This window comes from Prionailurus viverrinus, chromosome E1 (genome assembly GCF_022837055.1).
Source record: "Prionailurus viverrinus isolate Anna chromosome E1, UM_Priviv_1.0, whole genome shotgun sequence".
Lineage (NCBI taxonomy): Eukaryota > Metazoa > Chordata > Mammalia > Carnivora > Felidae > Prionailurus > Prionailurus viverrinus.
In genome coordinates this window covers 52,895,077-52,913,256 of record NC_062574.1, presented here as the reverse complement: position 1 = coordinate 52,913,256, position 18,180 = coordinate 52,895,077, and the positions used below count along the sequence as shown (strand labels likewise).

Genomic DNA, 18,180 nt, shown 5'->3' with positions numbered 1-18,180 from the left:
AGCTGTCCTGCCTCACACAACTGGGACAAAATGTAAACACGATCAAAACTGGCACAACCAGTTCCAGGAGGGTCACCGGACAGAGCTTAGCCCACGATCCTCACTTGTGCCACCGCAAGCCCACCCAGGGCCACATCTTTCATGGAAGGCGGCCACGTCAAAATGGCTCCATATCTTTAGGTAACAGCCACAGGCCCTTCGTAGAGGAACCCTAACACAGGCAGTAGTTTGGAGGAAAATACCCTCGTACCAGCACCAACTAGAGCCCCCTGCACCTGCTGGCTTACAACAGTACGAGTGAGTGGCACCTGAAGGAGGCCTGCCACCTCGCCCAAAATTAACAGCAAGCTGATGGAACCGGTTGGAGGAGCACTACGAAACACAAAAGCAGAGTGTCCGAGGGCAGTGCCCACCCGGGCCGACCTCCACGACCAGGCCCTGGCCAGGGGGAGGCCCACCGGGCAAAGGGGACAAGCCAGCCAGACCAGAGGCACCTCCAGCCCCCGGAAGATGCATGACATCTCTCTCTTAAGTGTGACCACCCCTTGGACCTCCCCTGTGCCCACCTCACAGGAGCCTCGTCAGACTTCATAACCTGAACTGCCACGCAAAGGCCTTCAAGCGCCCTTAACAGAAGTTCAAACACAAAAGCTGAAAGCTCTGAACGCTGTCCATTAAGGGGCTGGAATCCACCCGTAACAGCAGCAGACACCATCCTGCAGCCTCACGAGGCAAGAGACCCACAAGAGGCTCTTAGAGACAGGCCCAGAAACAGGACTTCAGTCCCTCCCAAGCAGGTCTTTGTTATTCCCACTGGCTTCAACAGCTGATAATTTTAGATAAAAATAACTGGTCCTCAATTGACAAGTACCAAGAATACTGATCACACGTCGCCTAACCTGCCTAAGGCAGGACGTATAAACCATGCCAAAGACACAACTGTCTCAGAGAACTTAGAAACCAGTGGGGCTGGAGCAGTGTGGCCACAGGCTCAGAAGAGGAGCGATGTCCCCAGTCGCGCTGGCGTCCAGGCAGGGAGGGGGCCTGGGTCTCTTGCGCTCCAGCCCCGAGCCCAGCAGGAGGAGAGGGCTCCCCGGCCAGGAGGCCCACAGGAGGCCCCCACCCCTCCAAGGAGAAGTGAGGAGAGGAGTTCCAAAGAGGAGGATGAAAAGCACAACTAGACGGGCTTCAACAGGGCCAGAGACTTGAGCAACAACGCCCCTGGCAGAAACTACTAAGAAGAGCCTCTGCGTTTCTGGCCCGCACCTCCATGCTCCGCCCCTCTCCTGACCCAGGGTACCCCTGAGGAGGCGCCAGCCCAGAGCCCAAAACCCTGGGGGAACCCACACAACCAGCCTCCTCCTCCTGACTCTACCCAGTGCCCGGCCCTCTGACTGGAGAGACCTGGAGGACAGACCTCCACGGGCTGTCTACTCTCTGGCTTTGGCTCCCCCACCGCATACCTGGGCCCTTTCGCCACTGGTTCTCCCGAGTGGCACCACTGAAGGTTGTGGAGACAAAGCACAGCTATGGCCAAGGACCCAGGAACCGGTGCCTCCACAGACCGGGCCAGCTCCCATCTAGAGAGCGCACAGGAGCAGAGAGCCGCGCGCTAGGCCGAGGACGGACCGTTGGCACAGGACGGAGGATGGGCCACGGAAGGGGCAGCCAGTACACCTGGCGAGCACTGTGCCAGGAAGGCAGGGCCAGGCCACATGGCCAGATGAGACTAGACCCAGGCCTGCCCTCGAATTCTTGTTCGTTGCTGGGCCTCATGACACAGGCTGGCAGGAGGAAGGAAAAGAGACAGAATAACAGGCACGATCTCGGACTCATGGCTTCTGAAGCACAGCAGGTGCACAGAACTAGGGCTCTGGGACCATGGAAAGGAAGGTCAAGGGTAAATCAGGGAGCAACACCAGCCGTCCACAGACGGCAAGGACACAGAATGGGGAACACCTGCTTAGAAGGAGGGGTGAGGGTGGCCAAGTCCCATTCACCTGAGAACCCAACCACCACAGCAGTGGGAGCTATGAGGCCCTTGGACAGCCTGCACTGGAGGCCACAGGCCAGGCTGGACAGAGGGCACCGGCCAGGAGACCTGCAGCTCTCGGCCAGCTCCACACCTAAGAGGCAGGGAGAGCCTATGACAGACAAGGCCCCTCCCCTCCAAGCGTGGGCTCTGCTGGGCTGCCTCCGAGCGTGCACCTGTCCAGCAGGACACGTCGCCTCCTCACACAACAGGTGTACAAACCAGGCCCGCCACACACCATGCATGTTGCAACAAGACTCATGCCACCATACTGGCGGCCCCACGTGAAATGCTGAGTTATGTGAAATTAAAACAGTATCAGAGTTGGCTGCTCCATGGATTTAAACCCACAAGGAAAGTGAAGGTACCCGTTTCAGTCGGATTCACAGGGGCACGTGAACAGTACATAAATGTGCGCACGCATGCGCACGCGCACACGCACGCGCACACACGCACACACACACACAACACAGGAAAACATACAGTCAGATGGTTCTTCCCGTATCTTCCTCCACCCGAAGCCCTGCCCCAGCAAGGGCCATGACTAAAAAGCCCAATCTGGATCATTTGTCCTCCGGCCAAACTAACCCTTAAATGAAACCACGGGGCACTACTCTCCAAAGAAGCCTACAAGAAATCAAAGCCTACGTGAGAAGTGTCTTGGATAATCAAGTGGCTTCTCTTCATCTTCAAAGAGCGTGACGTGCACTAATTAGCCTCCACGCCACCCTCTGAGGTAGAGGGTTGTTATTCCCCTTCGGCAGGTGGGGAGCATGGAGCAAGGCACTTCACCTCTGCCTCGGGTCACGGGTGTTGCTGCAGGGAGTCCTGAGGCTCAGGACCAGCCCACAGCAGATCAGCCTCCCTCGAGGCAGAAAAGCACCCAAGGGCAGAGCCAACACACCCTGGAGCCCGGGACATGCATTTCTGGTACATCCTGCCCCTGCTGGATCGACAGTCACTCTACTCTGGGCTAGACACTCCTCTTGTTTACTCAAACTATATGCAAAACCAGAGTGGCTTCAGTATTTCTCCTCACACACTCTGGTGCTGCAGATGGGATTACCTGGTTTTTAAGGCTGTTAGCAATGAAACCTTTTATCCTTTAGGGAGAGGTATGCTTTCATCAATGATAAACTAAATAAAACAACCCTCATTGTGAAGGAAGGATGCAATCGTAACAAATGGCAGAGGAGAGTGTTTTGTTACGACTCATCACACCGGCCATATTTTTATGTAAGAACTCTGTCTTCAGCGCTAAAAGTCCACACCCACGTCCCAGCCATCACAGGGACTGCATGAAGAGAAACCCCACATCATGAGTCAGTCCTTACACTCTTCAGTCTGAGCAGTGAAAGCCAGGAGGGCACAACCACCAATAGGGAAGCAGAGGTACAGCATATACAAATGATGACCATTTTCAATTGTTAACACTGCGTTTTCCTTCTCTGAATTTCCTCAATTTGCAATAATCCTGATGCTTATTAAAGCTGGACTCAGGGCACCTGGATGGCGCAGCTGGTTAAGCGTCTGACTTCGGCTCAGGGCATGATCTCACAGTTTGTGAGTTCGAGCCCCGTATCGGGCTCTGCGCTGACAGCTCAGAGCCTGAAGCCTGCTTCAGACTGTGTCTCCCACTCTCTCTGCCCCTCCTCAGCTAGCACTCTGCCTCTTTCTCGCCGCTCTCTCTCAAAAATAAACATTAAAAAAAAATTTATAAAGCAGGACTAAACAAGAGGGACCTTCCAATGATGTGAAGAAGCTGCCAGTCTCCCACTCCCCACCACAGAAGAGTTAGAATTCGTCACTGCAAGAGGAACATGCTTCCAGGAAAATAAAATCAAACCCTAGTTTCGATGGTGCTCGTTACAAGTTCACCTGTCTTGCCTAACTCGCCCTAATGAACAGGTGGATAGAAATGAAGCCAAGTGCATCAAAGGAGACAGATGAAATCCGAAAGCACAATACACCTGCAAGTTTCATCATGCACCGCGGACGCCCGGCCTCTGCTGTTCAGGTCTGACGAGCTCATGGCGAAACCCGCTCCCCGCTTGGGAGAGCCCAGCACCCCACACCACTTCCTCCTGCCCAGGAGGCAGCAGCAGCAATTAGACCTAATCACTGCTTTGAAAAGGAAAAAGAGGAAACGAGACATGAGATTCCAAAAAGACCCTAGGTTTTCCAGAAGAAACACAGGGGCTTCAGAAGGCTTCTAAAAGGGTGTGCTGGGCCCTGCAGGCCATTGTTTCCCAGCAGCTCCATTTACTCACTTGCCAGGGACTTGGGCTGCCCCATCAGGCAGCTGCCCACCTCGCCGAGGGCGCCTCTCCAGACAGCAGACGTGCCACTGCCACAGTGCCCAGCTAGGAGACGGGGCAGGAAAAGCCTTTGAGAAAATCTCCTCGTTCCTCAGGAAGAAGAGAGAAAGAGAACTTCCAGTGTGGCCTAGAGAATCCACAGCACCACCCCTCTCCTGGCTGGCCCTCTCCACTGAGAGGGACGCTGACCCACAGCGAGGACACACCAACAGCCTCTCCCACCCAGCACCAGGTTTTGCTGTTAAAGGCATATGAGTCCCACTTAGGAAGAAGAAACAGAAAACCTGGGGACAGCCTAGAGTCAAGCAACAAAATGATCAAAAACATTTTAAAAAATAAATAAATGGTCCTATGGGCAAAGCAGCTGCAGAACTGGACGTAAAGGGTCCCCATGCCCATCTCAAGCCTCCAGGAAGAGCAACGGAGCCCCAAGAACTTTAGTCTGGGGTCAAGGGAGCCAGCAGGAACTCTTGAGGGTGGCATGAAAGCACAGACCCACCATGGTCTCCTAAGGGGGACCTGCCTCCCGGCTGCCAGCCCAGACAGGGGCCACTTGGGCCTCACCTGCCTGCAGGTCCCTAGGGAGGTCACAGCAGGCTCCAGCCCACAGCCTAGGTACCCTGATGGTCCAGCTGCCCCCATGCATGTGAACACAGCTGTGGCTCCTGGGGGAGGGGTGGGCAGCTGCTGGGCAAGGGCTACAGGAGACCCTGGGAGCCCAGCCCAAATGCAAATTCCTTTCTGGGCTAAGAAGATCTAACAGAGGACGGTAACCACAAAAGCAAGCTAAGTCGAATGTGCCTGCCCCTCCAGCGCCCACACGCAGGCGGGTCTAGCATTCTGCCCTGCAGGCCACAGTGGACTGACAGGTTCCAGCTACATTCTGTCAGACCTTCCAATTGTTTCTCGTGGCCTAAGACTTCTCAACATGACTCACGGCAAAAAATTAAGGAACCTACTTACACCTAAACCTTCAAATAAACCATCTCTACCCCATCACTCCTCCTCCACCGAAATTACCTAAAACATAAATGCACACTGCCCCCCGCCCCAGGATTCAGGCAACAAAAGCCTCACAGACACACAGGTGAGCCGTGCACCTCCCCCTCCGATCCCCTTCCCCGCCCGGGACCCTGCAGGCCAGCTCCTCCCTGCACAGACTCCCTTCATAGCAATTACAGCGAAAATCCCAATAAAACCCTTTTTAAGCACCACCTCCACACACAGCTGGAGTGAGCGCCACCTGAGGGCACAAGCTGATACCCCATGTCTCAGCAACATGATAAGTATGCGGCCATGAGAAAAAGTAAGACTTCAAAAACACAGAAAAATACTGAAATTGTTAAACTAGAAAAAAAAAAAACAAAACTAGTTATGTACCCAAGGGAACTGAAAACATATGCTCAAACAAAGACTTTTACAAAAGTTCAGGTTAGCGTTATCCGTAATAAGAACACCCATACGATGGAATATTATCTGGCCATAAAGAGAATGAATTAGTGACACCAGGTACAACGTGGGTAAACCTTGAAAACATGATGCTAAGTCAAAGAAGCCAGTGACAGAAGGTCACATGTACAACTCCACTTATATAAAATATCCAGAATGAGCAAATCCAGGAATAGAAACTAGATTAATGGCTGCAGAGATGAATGGGGAGTGACTGCTAATGGGTGTGAGTTTTCCTTTAAGGGTGATGAGAATTCTGGAATTGGATAGTTGTGATGGGTGTCCGACCTTGTGCATACACAAAATAATCACTGAATATACACTTTAAAAAAGCAAAGTACTTATGTGCTTTATATCTCAATATTTTTTTTTAAAGTATCATACAACATATCACATTCATTTATAGACTGAAAGAAAGCTTAAAAAACAACACGTCACTCAAAAAAAAAAAAAAAAGAAAAAACGTAGGGGCACCTGGGTGGCTCACTTGATTGAGCGTCCAACTCTTGGTTTCAGCTCAGGTCATGATCTCACAGTTCGTGGGTTCGAGCCCCACATCCCGCTCTGCGCTGACAGCGTGGAACCTGCTTGGGATTCTCTCTCTCCCTCTCTCTGTCTGCCCTTCTCACGTTTCTCTCTCTCTCTCAAAATAAAAAAACTTTTACTGTTTATTTTTGAGAGAGAGAGAGAGAGAGAGAGAGAGAAAACGAGTGGGGGGGGAAGGGAGGGGGACCAGAGGTGGGCGTGTCCAATGTGGAGCTCAAACTCACAAACTGTGAGATCATGACCTGAGCCAAAGTGGGACACTTAACTGACTCACCCAGGGGTCCCAATAAACATTAAAAAAAAAAAAAAAAAAAAAAAAAAAAAATAGCACCTCAACAGACTACAGGAATTTGGAAAATGTTTTATTTTTCCAGGTTTCTTTATAAAATGTCTTGAAATAGTCTCATCATTTGAAAGGCTGTCCTTCGTGAAGACAACAGCAATGTGGACAGAAACAGATGCCAAGGAAATTCCTGAGAGAGGCCAGGCAGTCCATGCCCTGTGTGCCCAGGGCAGGGTGTGCAGTGAGAAAAGGGCTTTCCCTGGGCCCCTGAGGCAGACCCCACTGTTATCTCCTCTCCTCCCACATCCTGTGCCCACGCCCTTGGGTGATAACACCGTCAGCCCCACTTTCCACCGGCCCTCATGGCTCCCTACACCTTGTCCCAACCTGAGACAGCCAAGGAAAGCACACAGGACAACACCCAAGAAAATGACATCACACTGAGTCATGGGTCCAAACACCTCCATTTAAAACACAATCCAAAGTGCCCTGCTCTCGGGAAAGTGGGCCACAGGATTCTACAGCTTCAGAAATGAGGCCAAGAACCAAGTCTCACCCGCGGCGGGTAAAGAGCAGAGAGCGGGCACGGGCCCAGCAACGCCCAAGGACCATGAGGACAGGAGGATAGCTCCAGGGCCTGGGCGGCCTCCCCTTTTCTGGGGACTGTCCTCCTCACTAGCACTAGAAAAGGCAACGTTACAGACAGGTGAAGCAGGAAGTGGAGAAGGGTGGCAGGGAGGGCACCAACCAGGGCACTGGGGGTGGGGGCCAGGTTTTGTATATAACACGCTTGTCACAAACACCCTGAGTATCTGAACAAAACCAAACGTGAAATCACCTGCCTTATTTCATCAGAGCTGATTCGATAATTATACTCCATAACACAATTACACAGCAGGAAACCCAAGGAGGGCACGCCCTGCCCACCTCCCTGCCCACCTCCCGGCCCCAGCTCTGTGGACACTGCTGCCCCCTGGTGGTGATGCAGCAGGCTGGCTCAGGCCATCTCCTTCCCTGGAACAGAAAGCCCTTTGCTGACAATGCAAGGACAACCCCGGGTTATAAAGGGCAGTACTGTCCATGGGGGTTCACTATCTCTTACTATGCTCAAGCTACTTCAGAACAGAATCAAAAGTGAAGAGAACTTGTCCCCTCCCCTGGGGCAGTGTTTACCAGGGCCTGCAGCGTGCCATCCATGGCAATGACCCCCTCGATGGTCTGGAAGGAGGAGCGAGTCAAAGTGTGCAGGCTCCAGTCCAGGAAACCTGCCATCTTCTTCTGCTTGACATCAGGCCGTGTAACAAACCTGCCAGAAGGAAACAGACAGTTCAACCAAGGCCCCAACTGAAGAGAGCTCACCTCTTTCTGGCCCACCACATCCTCCCCCTGAGATGGCCCTCCAAGCCAGGACGTCTGTCATCTGTAATGTGCATTATGTCCTCCTTTCATGACACACACTCTAGGACACTCTCGAATCTAAAACACCAAGACACCTCCCAGACCATGGCCCTTAGGACGTCATTCCCCAACATGACCTCTCTGAGGTCAGACACAGGCCCTACCACCCCCATCTCGTCCCTCCTGGGTCCCCACTCATCCTGAGGCCCCATACACTACAGGACCACCTTGACCTGTCACCATCACTGCCCAGGAACCCCCCCAACACCTACTACTCAGCCCTTCCCTTTCCTTGGCCCAACTCCATCCCTTCACCTCGGGACACAGTACCCCCATACGGCGAGGTCTGGCCCAGCAGCAGGCCCAAGGCCCTCTCCCCCTGCATCTGCCATGGGTCTTCCTTCCCCACCCCTCCACCCAATACCGCACAGCCCCATGCAGAGCCCACATCTGCTCAGACAGCACATACTGGACCTGCCGCTAACACACCTGGTCTGAGCTGGCAGCCAGCCCCAAGCCCCACACCAAAGCCTGGGCCCCCTTTACTCCTCTCTAGCCAGTCCACATGCCAGGCCCTCAGCTATCTGAAAAGGGGCTCAGGTTAAGCCCACACTCTGCTAGGGCAGCTTCCACTCTGGGGGCAGAACACAAGAAACAAGCAGAAAACATGAAGAGACAGCTGGAGATGAGCAGCCTCTCAAGGAGACATGGGACCAGAAAGCATCAGGAGGTAGGACTTCACAGTCCCTCCAGATGCCCCCCACAGAACACACTTGGGGGGCTCTGCACTTATGCTGTGCAAACCTGCTTTGCGACGTTCTGGCCCATTTCTTCCTCATGTCACACCGGGTCATGGCTCACCTCAGAGCAGCGCTCAGTGTGGTCCCGACACCTACCTCAGCATCCCTGCAGGAATCTCCTGTCCCAACTAGAAGCCCTCCCACCTCAGAGCCCTCTCTTCCCTCAGAAGAGCCACTGCCGGGTGTATGAGAAGATGCTCAGCCATGCAGTTACAGCACCGCCCATTCTAGAACACTCTTGAGAAGCTGGCTACACAGCACCAGGATGTAGCCACCACCTGGCAAAATGGCCAGAGCATTTTTAATGTGCTGAAAACCAGCCTCCACTATGTGAAACATGTACTCATCCTGACCACTAGATGGTGCAGCAGAGTCCCACCAAGTGGTTGGATCTGTCCCCAGGTCACCTTTCCTGGAGGACATCAGGGAGGGAACAAAGGTTGAGGGTTTCACCTCCCCAGCCCCTACAAACACAATGCTCCACAAAGTCAAGGGCAACATAACTCTACCAGACCCTCAGGGTACCTGGGCAGCTCAGCTGGTTGAGCATCTGACTTTTGATTTCGGCTGGAGTTATAATCTCATGGTTCGTGGGTTCGGGCCCCGCGTCGGGCTCTGTGCTGACAGTGCAGAGCCTGCGTGGGATCCTCTCTCTCTGCTCTCCCCACCTCCCTCACGCTGATGCTCCTGTGCTCGCTCTCTCTCTCTCTCTCTCAAAATAAATAAACTTTAAAAAAAAAACCTCTATCAAACCCTCAGTACTGCTGGTAATAAAAAATAGTAAGTCTAGGGGCGCCTGGGTGGCGCAGTCGATTAAGCGTCCGACTTCAGCCAGGTCACGATCTCGCGGTCCACGAGTTCGAGCCCCGCGTCAGGCTCTGGGCTGATGGCTCGGAGCCTGGAGCCTGTTTCCGATTCTGTGTCTCCCTCTCTCTCTGCCCCTCCCCCGTTCATGCTCTGTCTCTCTCTGTCCCAAAAATAAATAAAAACGTTGAAAAAAAAAAAAAATAGTAAGTCTACGTGTCCCACCGGGGACTGCAGAAACAGCAATGTGTTCACATCATAATCGCGTTTTGGAAGAAGACGGGATGAAGCTCCAGGCCCAGCTGCTGGCACCCGGTACGACAAGCGTGGGTGCCCACATGCCCAGGGACAGGACACACAGACAGACAGCAGGACAACAGGCAAAAGCAGTCACATCTCTGGGAGATGAAGGTACATGTGGATTTTATGCCTTATACTTTTATTTTCCAAGACACAGGATTATTCTTACAATTAAAAAGAAACTTTTTTAACGAGAAACCTCTGTCCAGTGAGTATCACCCTCCCCCAGGTGAAGCGACACCGGGGGCTCACATGTTTGCCCCTCACTCCTGCAGTCAGCTGTTCTCTTCAAGCCCTGCCCTACAGCGCGCCAGGCACCTGCACAAATCCCTCATCCCACACCCCACTGCCCTACAGACTAAGGGTTTCTCCTCCCACTTTGGGGAAGAAGGTCATGGCATACACCTAAGCGTAAGGGGACCCTGAGTGAGGTGTTGCCCGTTTTCCCAATCAAAACAGCCAGAAGGTTTTAGACCCATTTTCAACTTTCACAAATGTAGAAAGGGGAAAGCCAAATTTTCTAATTTATTTACTCCATGCACTTATTTTAGGCCACAAAAGATTAATTTAGAAAAACTGCTTCCTTCGGTTCTCACATCTCGTGACACAAGTTTACACAGCCCTCATGCACATCGCTGGGGATCTTCAGAGCAGCCAGGCTTGCTGTTAGGGTCATCTCACCCAGCTCATCACAGCTCATCTTTACCTGCCTCAGGCACAGCCTGATTTTTAGTCAACAGAGAACGTTTGGGGATTTTTACCCTAAGCCGCAATGATCCAATCAATATCACGATCTCCATAAACCACAGCGTTGTTAACTGCCGGGTGACCTTTAAAGACTCATCTAACGGCCACCACCCCAAAGGTGAGCCCTGCCCCACCTGTTGTGAATCTGTGCTCTGTGGATGGGCCCATCAGCTGACCTCCATGAGCCCCTAGCCAGCACCATCAGGTTCAGAGGTCTCCTCCACCCAAACAGTGTCAATGCTCCCTCAAAGAAAGAGACAAGTATTGGGCAGTAGGAAAGACTTCCCCAGGCCCATCAGCCCAGAGACCTCCTCCCAGGTAACACAGACACACAGGGAACACAGAAGAGTACGTAAGACAAAACCTCTCTGAACACACCAGCCACACATCAACAACACAGCTGGGAGGGGCCAACAGGTACTTACTTGGACACGAGGACAGCAGCAGCATCTCGGGCCTTGTCGCTGACAACCAAGTAGGTCTAAAGAAAGGATCGAGGACGGGCACCGTTACACACAAAATACAAATCTCCGGGACCCGCTCACCAGCCAGTCCCACACGCAGCAGCCTCCAGAGAACCCAGGCTGGCGAAGCTTCTAGGCAGAGGCCAAATTCCGAAGCTGCACAAGCCCCCCCTAAACTCAAACCACAGTTGCCAGCAGCTGCCAGGAGCCCAACAGGCAGGCACCCCACTGCACACGGCGTGTGGCCACACTCCTTCAAACACACACGTGCAAAAACAGCACAAAAATGAAACCCATACGTGTCACCCGACTGTAACAAAGAATCACAGAGTCCAGGAAGCACACTCGGGACCTGCAGGTGTGTTACATGCAGAACCAGGAGGCCCCGCTCAGACAGAAGAGCACCCAGGGTTAAAACAAGCGACGACCTGTTCTTTGGAGGCCCGCCTCAAAAAGTTTCCAGTTCTCATCTCAACTAACTTTGTCCCAAATGATACACAAAAGACCTGTTTTCTGGGGGACAATCGCATACCCGGGGCCAAACCTCTAGAAGTGGACTGCTGCTCACCCGGCAGTGCCACATACGAGACGGGTACACAGAGGTGTGTGAAGTGGCTCCTCATCACCCCACCTCTCACAGAACACAGCTGGAGACCATCTAAATGTCCGTCCGTACGAGAACAGGCTAAAAGCCGGGGCATGGCAGAGCACCTTTCCCCTTAGAGGTTACGAGAAAACGTCTGCTCACTGGTGGGACACTGAGCACACACTCCCAGGGAAGCAGCGGCTCGCTAAGCACGGACAGCAAGGGCACTCTGCAGCGTGGGGGCGTGGAGCACGGGGAGGAGCCAAACTGCCTGACTTCCCATTTGGACCCACCGTTTATGAGAAATTGAACCAGCTAAGTTACTTATTTTTCTCGACTGATGCCCACTCAGTAAAACGAGGATAAAACGAGGATAAAACGAGTTAACTGCTGGGGCGCCTGGCTGGCTCAGTCAGTGTAGCGTGTGACTCTGGATCTCAAGGCTGTGGGTTCAAGCCCACGTTGGGCGTAAAGATTACTTAAAAATAAAAAAAATTTTAAATCTTTAAAATCGAATTTAAAAAAAAAAAGAGTAAACTACCTCATCAACTAGGATTACATGGATCCGTATACTAAAGATGATTAGAACAGTGTCTGGCACACAGCAGGTGCTCAACAAGCTCGCCCGCTGGTGCTCACACCCAGTATAATCCTTCCTGTGTGAACTGTAACACACTGACATGTCTCCAACAAGAGAAGTTGGAAAGGGGTGGGACGTCACTTTTGTGACTTGGTGACACGTTATCGTGACTTCCGTCTCGCTAGCAGACCCTGCCCCTTGCCAGCTTGGAGAACATGCTGCCACGTTTTGGGGGACGGGGGGGGGGGGGGGGGGGGGTGATGTCACATGGCAAGAAACAGCCAACAAAGCACTAGAGCCCTTGGTCCAACACCCTCGATGGTCTGGCTTCTGCCAACAGTCCTGAGAGCACGGACGCAGACCCTGCTCCAGGTGAGCCTTGCTGAACCCTGACGCAGATCGCCCTGCATAGTCACGTCCATATTCCTGACCCACACAAACTGTGAGATGATAAATGTGTGTTGTGCTAAACCACCCAAATTCAGGGTAATGCAATAATTTGTCTATAACCACTCAAATTCAGGGTAATGCGATAATTTATCTATACGCATAACATTTGTTTCAGAAAAAGTCTGAAAACATATACAAGTGTCATTATCTGTTGGTACCAGAATTTGAGAGATTCTGCTTTAACACCTTTCTTGCTTTGCTTTATTTTCTAGTTTTTCTAGATTGATCATGTATTATTTATATAAGGTTAAAAATTAAAAATTATATCTAAAATTGACCTTCATTTTCTCTTACAACTGCCCTCTGAAATCTCTTGTACGTCATTACTACGCTTAACGGAGTAGTATTTGCACTACCTACAAAACAATGAAATTCGCTCTAATTCATCCTTACTCCTATGTGAATTATACTTTCTAAATAAATTACGAAATGGAATTTTACCTCACTGCAAGAGTAACAGCACTTGAAGAAATATAAATGTCAAAAGTGTACCTAGTTAAACTCTAATATCAAGACAGCATGAGAATGGAAAAGAATGCTAATTAGCAGCTAGCTACTTGCAGGATCACGCTTACCTCTGCTACTTCGAGAATACGGTCCATTGTGGACATTCGAATCTGCCCAGGTGGAGCGACGAGGTTCCCATCGAGGCGAGAAAAATCAAAAGGGATCAGGCAGGTCACGGAGAGCCACAGTAAAAGCATGTAGCGAGTCTCCCAAGTCTAAGAAGTTAAATCAAAGTAAAATGACTCCTGTTTCAAGCACAGAGGTAACCCGCATGCCCCACTCACAGTCCTACTGCCCTCCCTGCCCACACAATGCAACCACAGTCCCTTCAGATGCTGTCACCCCAGAGCCTGGAGCGCACCCCATCGTGAGCCCCTCCCATACCCCACCCCACCACACACACCCTCTGTCATACAAACTTAGCTGGCTACTTCAGCAGACAAAAGAAATAGCAAAATGAACAAAGAAAAATCATGATACATCAGTACGATGGCTTCTCATCACTGGCACCCTTCAGCACACATTCAGCCTTTTAAGAAAGTGTAAACAGATAAAAAAGCAAAACACTTAAGAATAAAGAAAACTATTCTCAAATTCCAGTTTAAAGAGGAGTGCCCCTGAAAAAAATGCTCAACATCACTCATCATCAGGGAAATACAAATCAAAACCACAATGCAATACCACCTTACACCTGTCAGAATGGCTAACATTAACTCAGACAACAACAGACGTTGGCGAGGATGCAGAGAAAAAGGATCTCTTTTGCATTGTTGGTGGAAATGCAAGCTGGTGCAGCCAGTCTGGAAAACAGTATGGAGGTTCCTCAAAAAACTAAAAATAGAACTACCCTACGACCCAACAATTGCACTACCAGGCATTTATACACGGGATACAGGTGTGCTGTTTCAAAGGGGCACATGCACCCCCATGTTTATAGCAGCACTATCAACAATAGCCAAAGTATGGAAAGAGCCCAAATGTCCATCCACGGATGAATGGATAAAGAAGATGTGGTATATACATACAATGGACTATTACTCAGCAATCAAAAACAATGAAATCTTGCCATTTGCAACTACGTGGATGGAACTGGAGGGTATTATGCTAAGTGAAATTAGTCAGAGAAAGACAAAAATCACATGACTTCACTCATATGAGGACTTTAAGAGACAAAACAGACGAACATAAGGGAAGGGAAACAAAAATAATATAAAAACAGGGAAGGGGACAAAACAGAAGAGACTCATAAATATGGAGAACAAACTGAGGGTTACAGGAAGGGTTGTGGGAGGGGGGATGGGATAAATGGGTCAGGGGCACTAAGGAATCTACTCCTGAAGTCATTGTTGCACTATGTGCTAACTAATGTGGATGTAAATTTAAAAAAATAAAATTAAAATAAATAAATAAATAGGAGTACCCTTATTTTAGGTAGTCAATAAAACAAGATTCCACTTTGGCCCTGGAACAATTCCTTCGGGGAGCTGGGGAAATGCTCCCCTACATCTAAGCTGAGATTGGGCACGTTCAGAAACAGCTCCCTGGGTGATGCAGTTGTGAACCGTGTGCTCCGTGCGTAAGGACACTCCCACAGCAACCTGATTCCCTGGAGAGACCTGCGAACAAGGCTAGCCATCCTTGGGCAGCTAGGAACCTGAACTTCGGGAGGCTTCCCAGCATTCCCAGGGAAGGGGGACTCTCTGTGCTTGGACTACCTGTATAAACCATGTGGTTTATGTTGAAACTCGCTTTCCTTTTGGGAGTTTGGAATTTCAGTCCATGTTTGGCAGAGTACCCACGTAACCAACCCCAAGAAAATTCCTGCACACTGGTCTCTATGACATTCACATGGGCAACACACGACTCAGTGCTGGGGGAATGACAAGTGCCCTGTGTGACCTGAGAGAAGACTGGAGCTTGCTCCTGGTTTCCTCCAGACTTCACCCCATATGCCTTTTCCCTTTGCTGGGTTTGCTACGAACCAGTCACAACCATAAGAACAACTACCTGTGGAGTCCTACAGTGGTCTTAGGGAATCATCAAACCTGAGGGTGGTCCTAGGGACCCCCAACATAATTATATTTCAAGTTTAAAAATCTAGATGGTTGACATACTTTTCACCACACTGAATATAAGCATATTTTTTTTTCTTTATAAAGACATATTTTAAAAGGAAATAATTTGGGGTGCCTGAGTGGCTCAGTTGGTTAAGCGTCCAATTCTTGCTATCGGCTCAGGTCACGATCTCACAGTTGTGAGATCGAGCCCCGCATCGGGCTCCATGGTGAGCATGGAGCCTACTTGGGATTCTCTCTTTCCCTCTCTCTCAAAAATAAGTAAAACTTTTTTAAAAATAAATAAATAAATAAAATAGTAAAATAAAAAAATAAAAGGAAATAATTTAGGGCACCTGGGTGGCTCAGTCAGTGAAGCATCTGACTCGATGCTGGCTCAGGCCGTGATCGCACAGTCATGGGATTGAGCCCCATGTCTGGCTTCCTGCGGAGCGTGGAACCTGCTTTGGATTCTCTCACCCTCTCTCTCTCTCCCCTCTCCCTTACTCACTCTCTCTCAAAATAAACTTTTTTTTTTTTTTTTAAGGAAATAGCTTAAAGTAACATATAAAAAAAGAGAAAGCCAAAAGAATAAAGAAAAGAGAGAGAGGGACACAAAACAGCATAACATAAAACTGAAGGAAACAGGAGGATACAGCTGCCAGTAAGGAGTGGAGCAAACAAGGGAAGAGAGGAGGGAGAGGGCAGGGAGTGAAAAGGAGGAGAAAATGACACTCACTTCATGGTCTCTAGGATTTTGATTTGTAAACATATCTAAAACAGGTTGTACATCAGCCACTTCATGAGGAAATAAACGAAGAAATGTTTTATATCCTCGAACCTACCAGATAAAAAGACATTGAATTACTACATAATTAGAAAACACAGAAAGTAACAAAATTATCTTTTTCTTCTATCATCAAAGATCACCACCTACTCCACCCAGTGATCAGAGAATTGTGTCACATCACAGTGATACAACTTGGTAAGTAAACACGGCTATCTTTGCTTCTTACATCATCCATTCACATGTTCTGGCCCCCCTTGACAAACAAATATCAAATGTGCTTCACCAGAAACACAGATATGCTACAAACTAAAAAGTTTTCCCTCTACATTGTTTATACAATCGGCCTGTAACACTTATGAGGAATAAGTCCTCGAAAACCTCAAAGGTCCCCAAGTTCATTATGGCTTCCACAAATGCAATGGTGCTCCTCGTTCAGGAGAGACCCTGCGCTCTACCTGTTGAGCCGGCAGACCACAGACGAGTACGCACAGGGCAGCCCCCCCATGGAGCTCTCTCACTGGCCAAGGGCACTGCTCCACCGAGTAGCCCCCCAAAACCCACCCCCAGATGGCTCTGAGTCACTCCCGTGGTCAAAACTGCAACTGGTTAAGTCTGTAGGCCAGTACCCACACATCACCTGGAGTCTGCAAGAATACCGATTATCAGGCCCCACCTCAGACCTGCCTACTCAGAATCTGCATTGTTAACAAAATGCCCAGGAAATTCATCTGCACATTAAAGTTTGAGAAGCACTTCCATTTTCACCACGCTTGTCCACTTTCTCCTTGTAAGAGACTTTCTGAATTAGTTGGCTCTCTCTCCCCTTCCCCTTCCTCTCTGCCCCTCCCCATGTCCTTTCTACCTAGGTAGTGCTTGATCTATTCAACTGCGAGACGCTAAATATCTCAGACGTGGTTTCAGCCAAAGGACCCCAGAACCACTATCACTAACATCTGATTCCCCAGATGTGGTAAAAAAAAAAAAAAAAAAAAAAAAAAAAAAAAAAGAAACCCACAATTTATGTGTGAGAACCATCTTTCCTGAAAAATAACATTTGGAAGGTAATTTCTGAACCAAGTACATAAGTATTCTGTCCGCTATAAAGTGCTACGTAAATGTTACCTTGGTGATGATGTAAAGAAATTTAAAAGCCAGATGTATGAGGTCAGCTGGAGATGTCTTATCTTGTACTATATCCAACAACAAATTCATCATCCATTCTAGGAAAAAAACATACGCAAAATATTTACTACAAAATTCAACATTAGTATGATATTGAAACAAAATGCCAGAAGAAAAAACAGATTTACAAATGTAAGAGTGGTTCAGTATTAGTAAACCTGTGTAATCCGAGTATCAATAGAGCAAAAGAAAACATTTTTTTTTTTTTTAGAGAGACAGCACACAGGCAAGCACGGGTGGTGGTGAAGGAGAAAGGGAGTGAGAAGAAGAAAGAGAATCTTAAGGAGACTCCAGGAACAGCACAGAGCCTGCCGTGGGGCTCAATCCCATGACCCTGGGATCATGACCTGAGCCAAAATCAAGAGTCAGATGGTCAAATGAGCCACCCAGGAGCCCCGAAAAACATTTTTATCTTAACAGTTTCTAAAAGGGCACAGAATGAATACAATATTCACAACATTCATCCTTGCTTTTAAAATGCAGAAGGGCTCCACACTGGATGTAAAGTCTACTTAAAATAAAATTAGAGGAGTGCCTGGGTGGTTCAGTTGGTTAAGCATCCAACTTCAGCTCAGGTCATGATCTCACGATTAGTGGGTTTGAGCCCCGTGTCAGGCTATGTGCTGACAGCTGAGAGCCTGGAGCCTGATTCAGATTCTATGCCTCCCTCCCTGCCCCTCCCCAACTTGTATGAGTACACACAAGCATGCGCGTAAGCACTCTTTCAAAAGTAAATTAAGTAAACATTTTTAAAAATTTCTGAATTTTAATGCAAGAGAAATATTCTTATATTTAAGAATTATTCTACGTCAAACCAGTATCTACTATTGTGCTTTATAGAAGATACCTCCTACAACTACTATGATTTAGTGATAATCACATTCTAACCA

General features: G+C 49.4%; 1 protein-coding gene across 2 annotated transcripts in view; it reads right to left on the bottom strand.

The window, feature by feature from the left end:
* Positions 1 to 18,180, bottom strand: part of TBCD (tubulin folding cofactor D) — a 159,283-nt gene that overhangs the window by 132,668 nt on the left and 8,435 nt on the right. For both annotated transcript variants that reach the window (XM_047832076.1, XM_047832075.1), the window contains exons 3-7: positions 17,231 to 17,328; positions 16,058 to 16,159; positions 13,333 to 13,479; positions 11,103 to 11,158; positions 7,802 to 7,934 (exon numbers count right to left, since the gene is read on the bottom strand). In XM_047832076.1, coding sequence (XP_047688032.1) covers positions 7,802 to 7,934; positions 11,103 to 11,158; positions 13,333 to 13,479; positions 16,058 to 16,159; positions 17,231 to 17,328 — 536 coding nt within the window. The remainder of the gene's footprint in view (positions 1 to 7,801; positions 7,935 to 11,102; positions 11,159 to 13,332; positions 13,480 to 16,057; positions 16,160 to 17,230; positions 17,329 to 18,180) is intronic.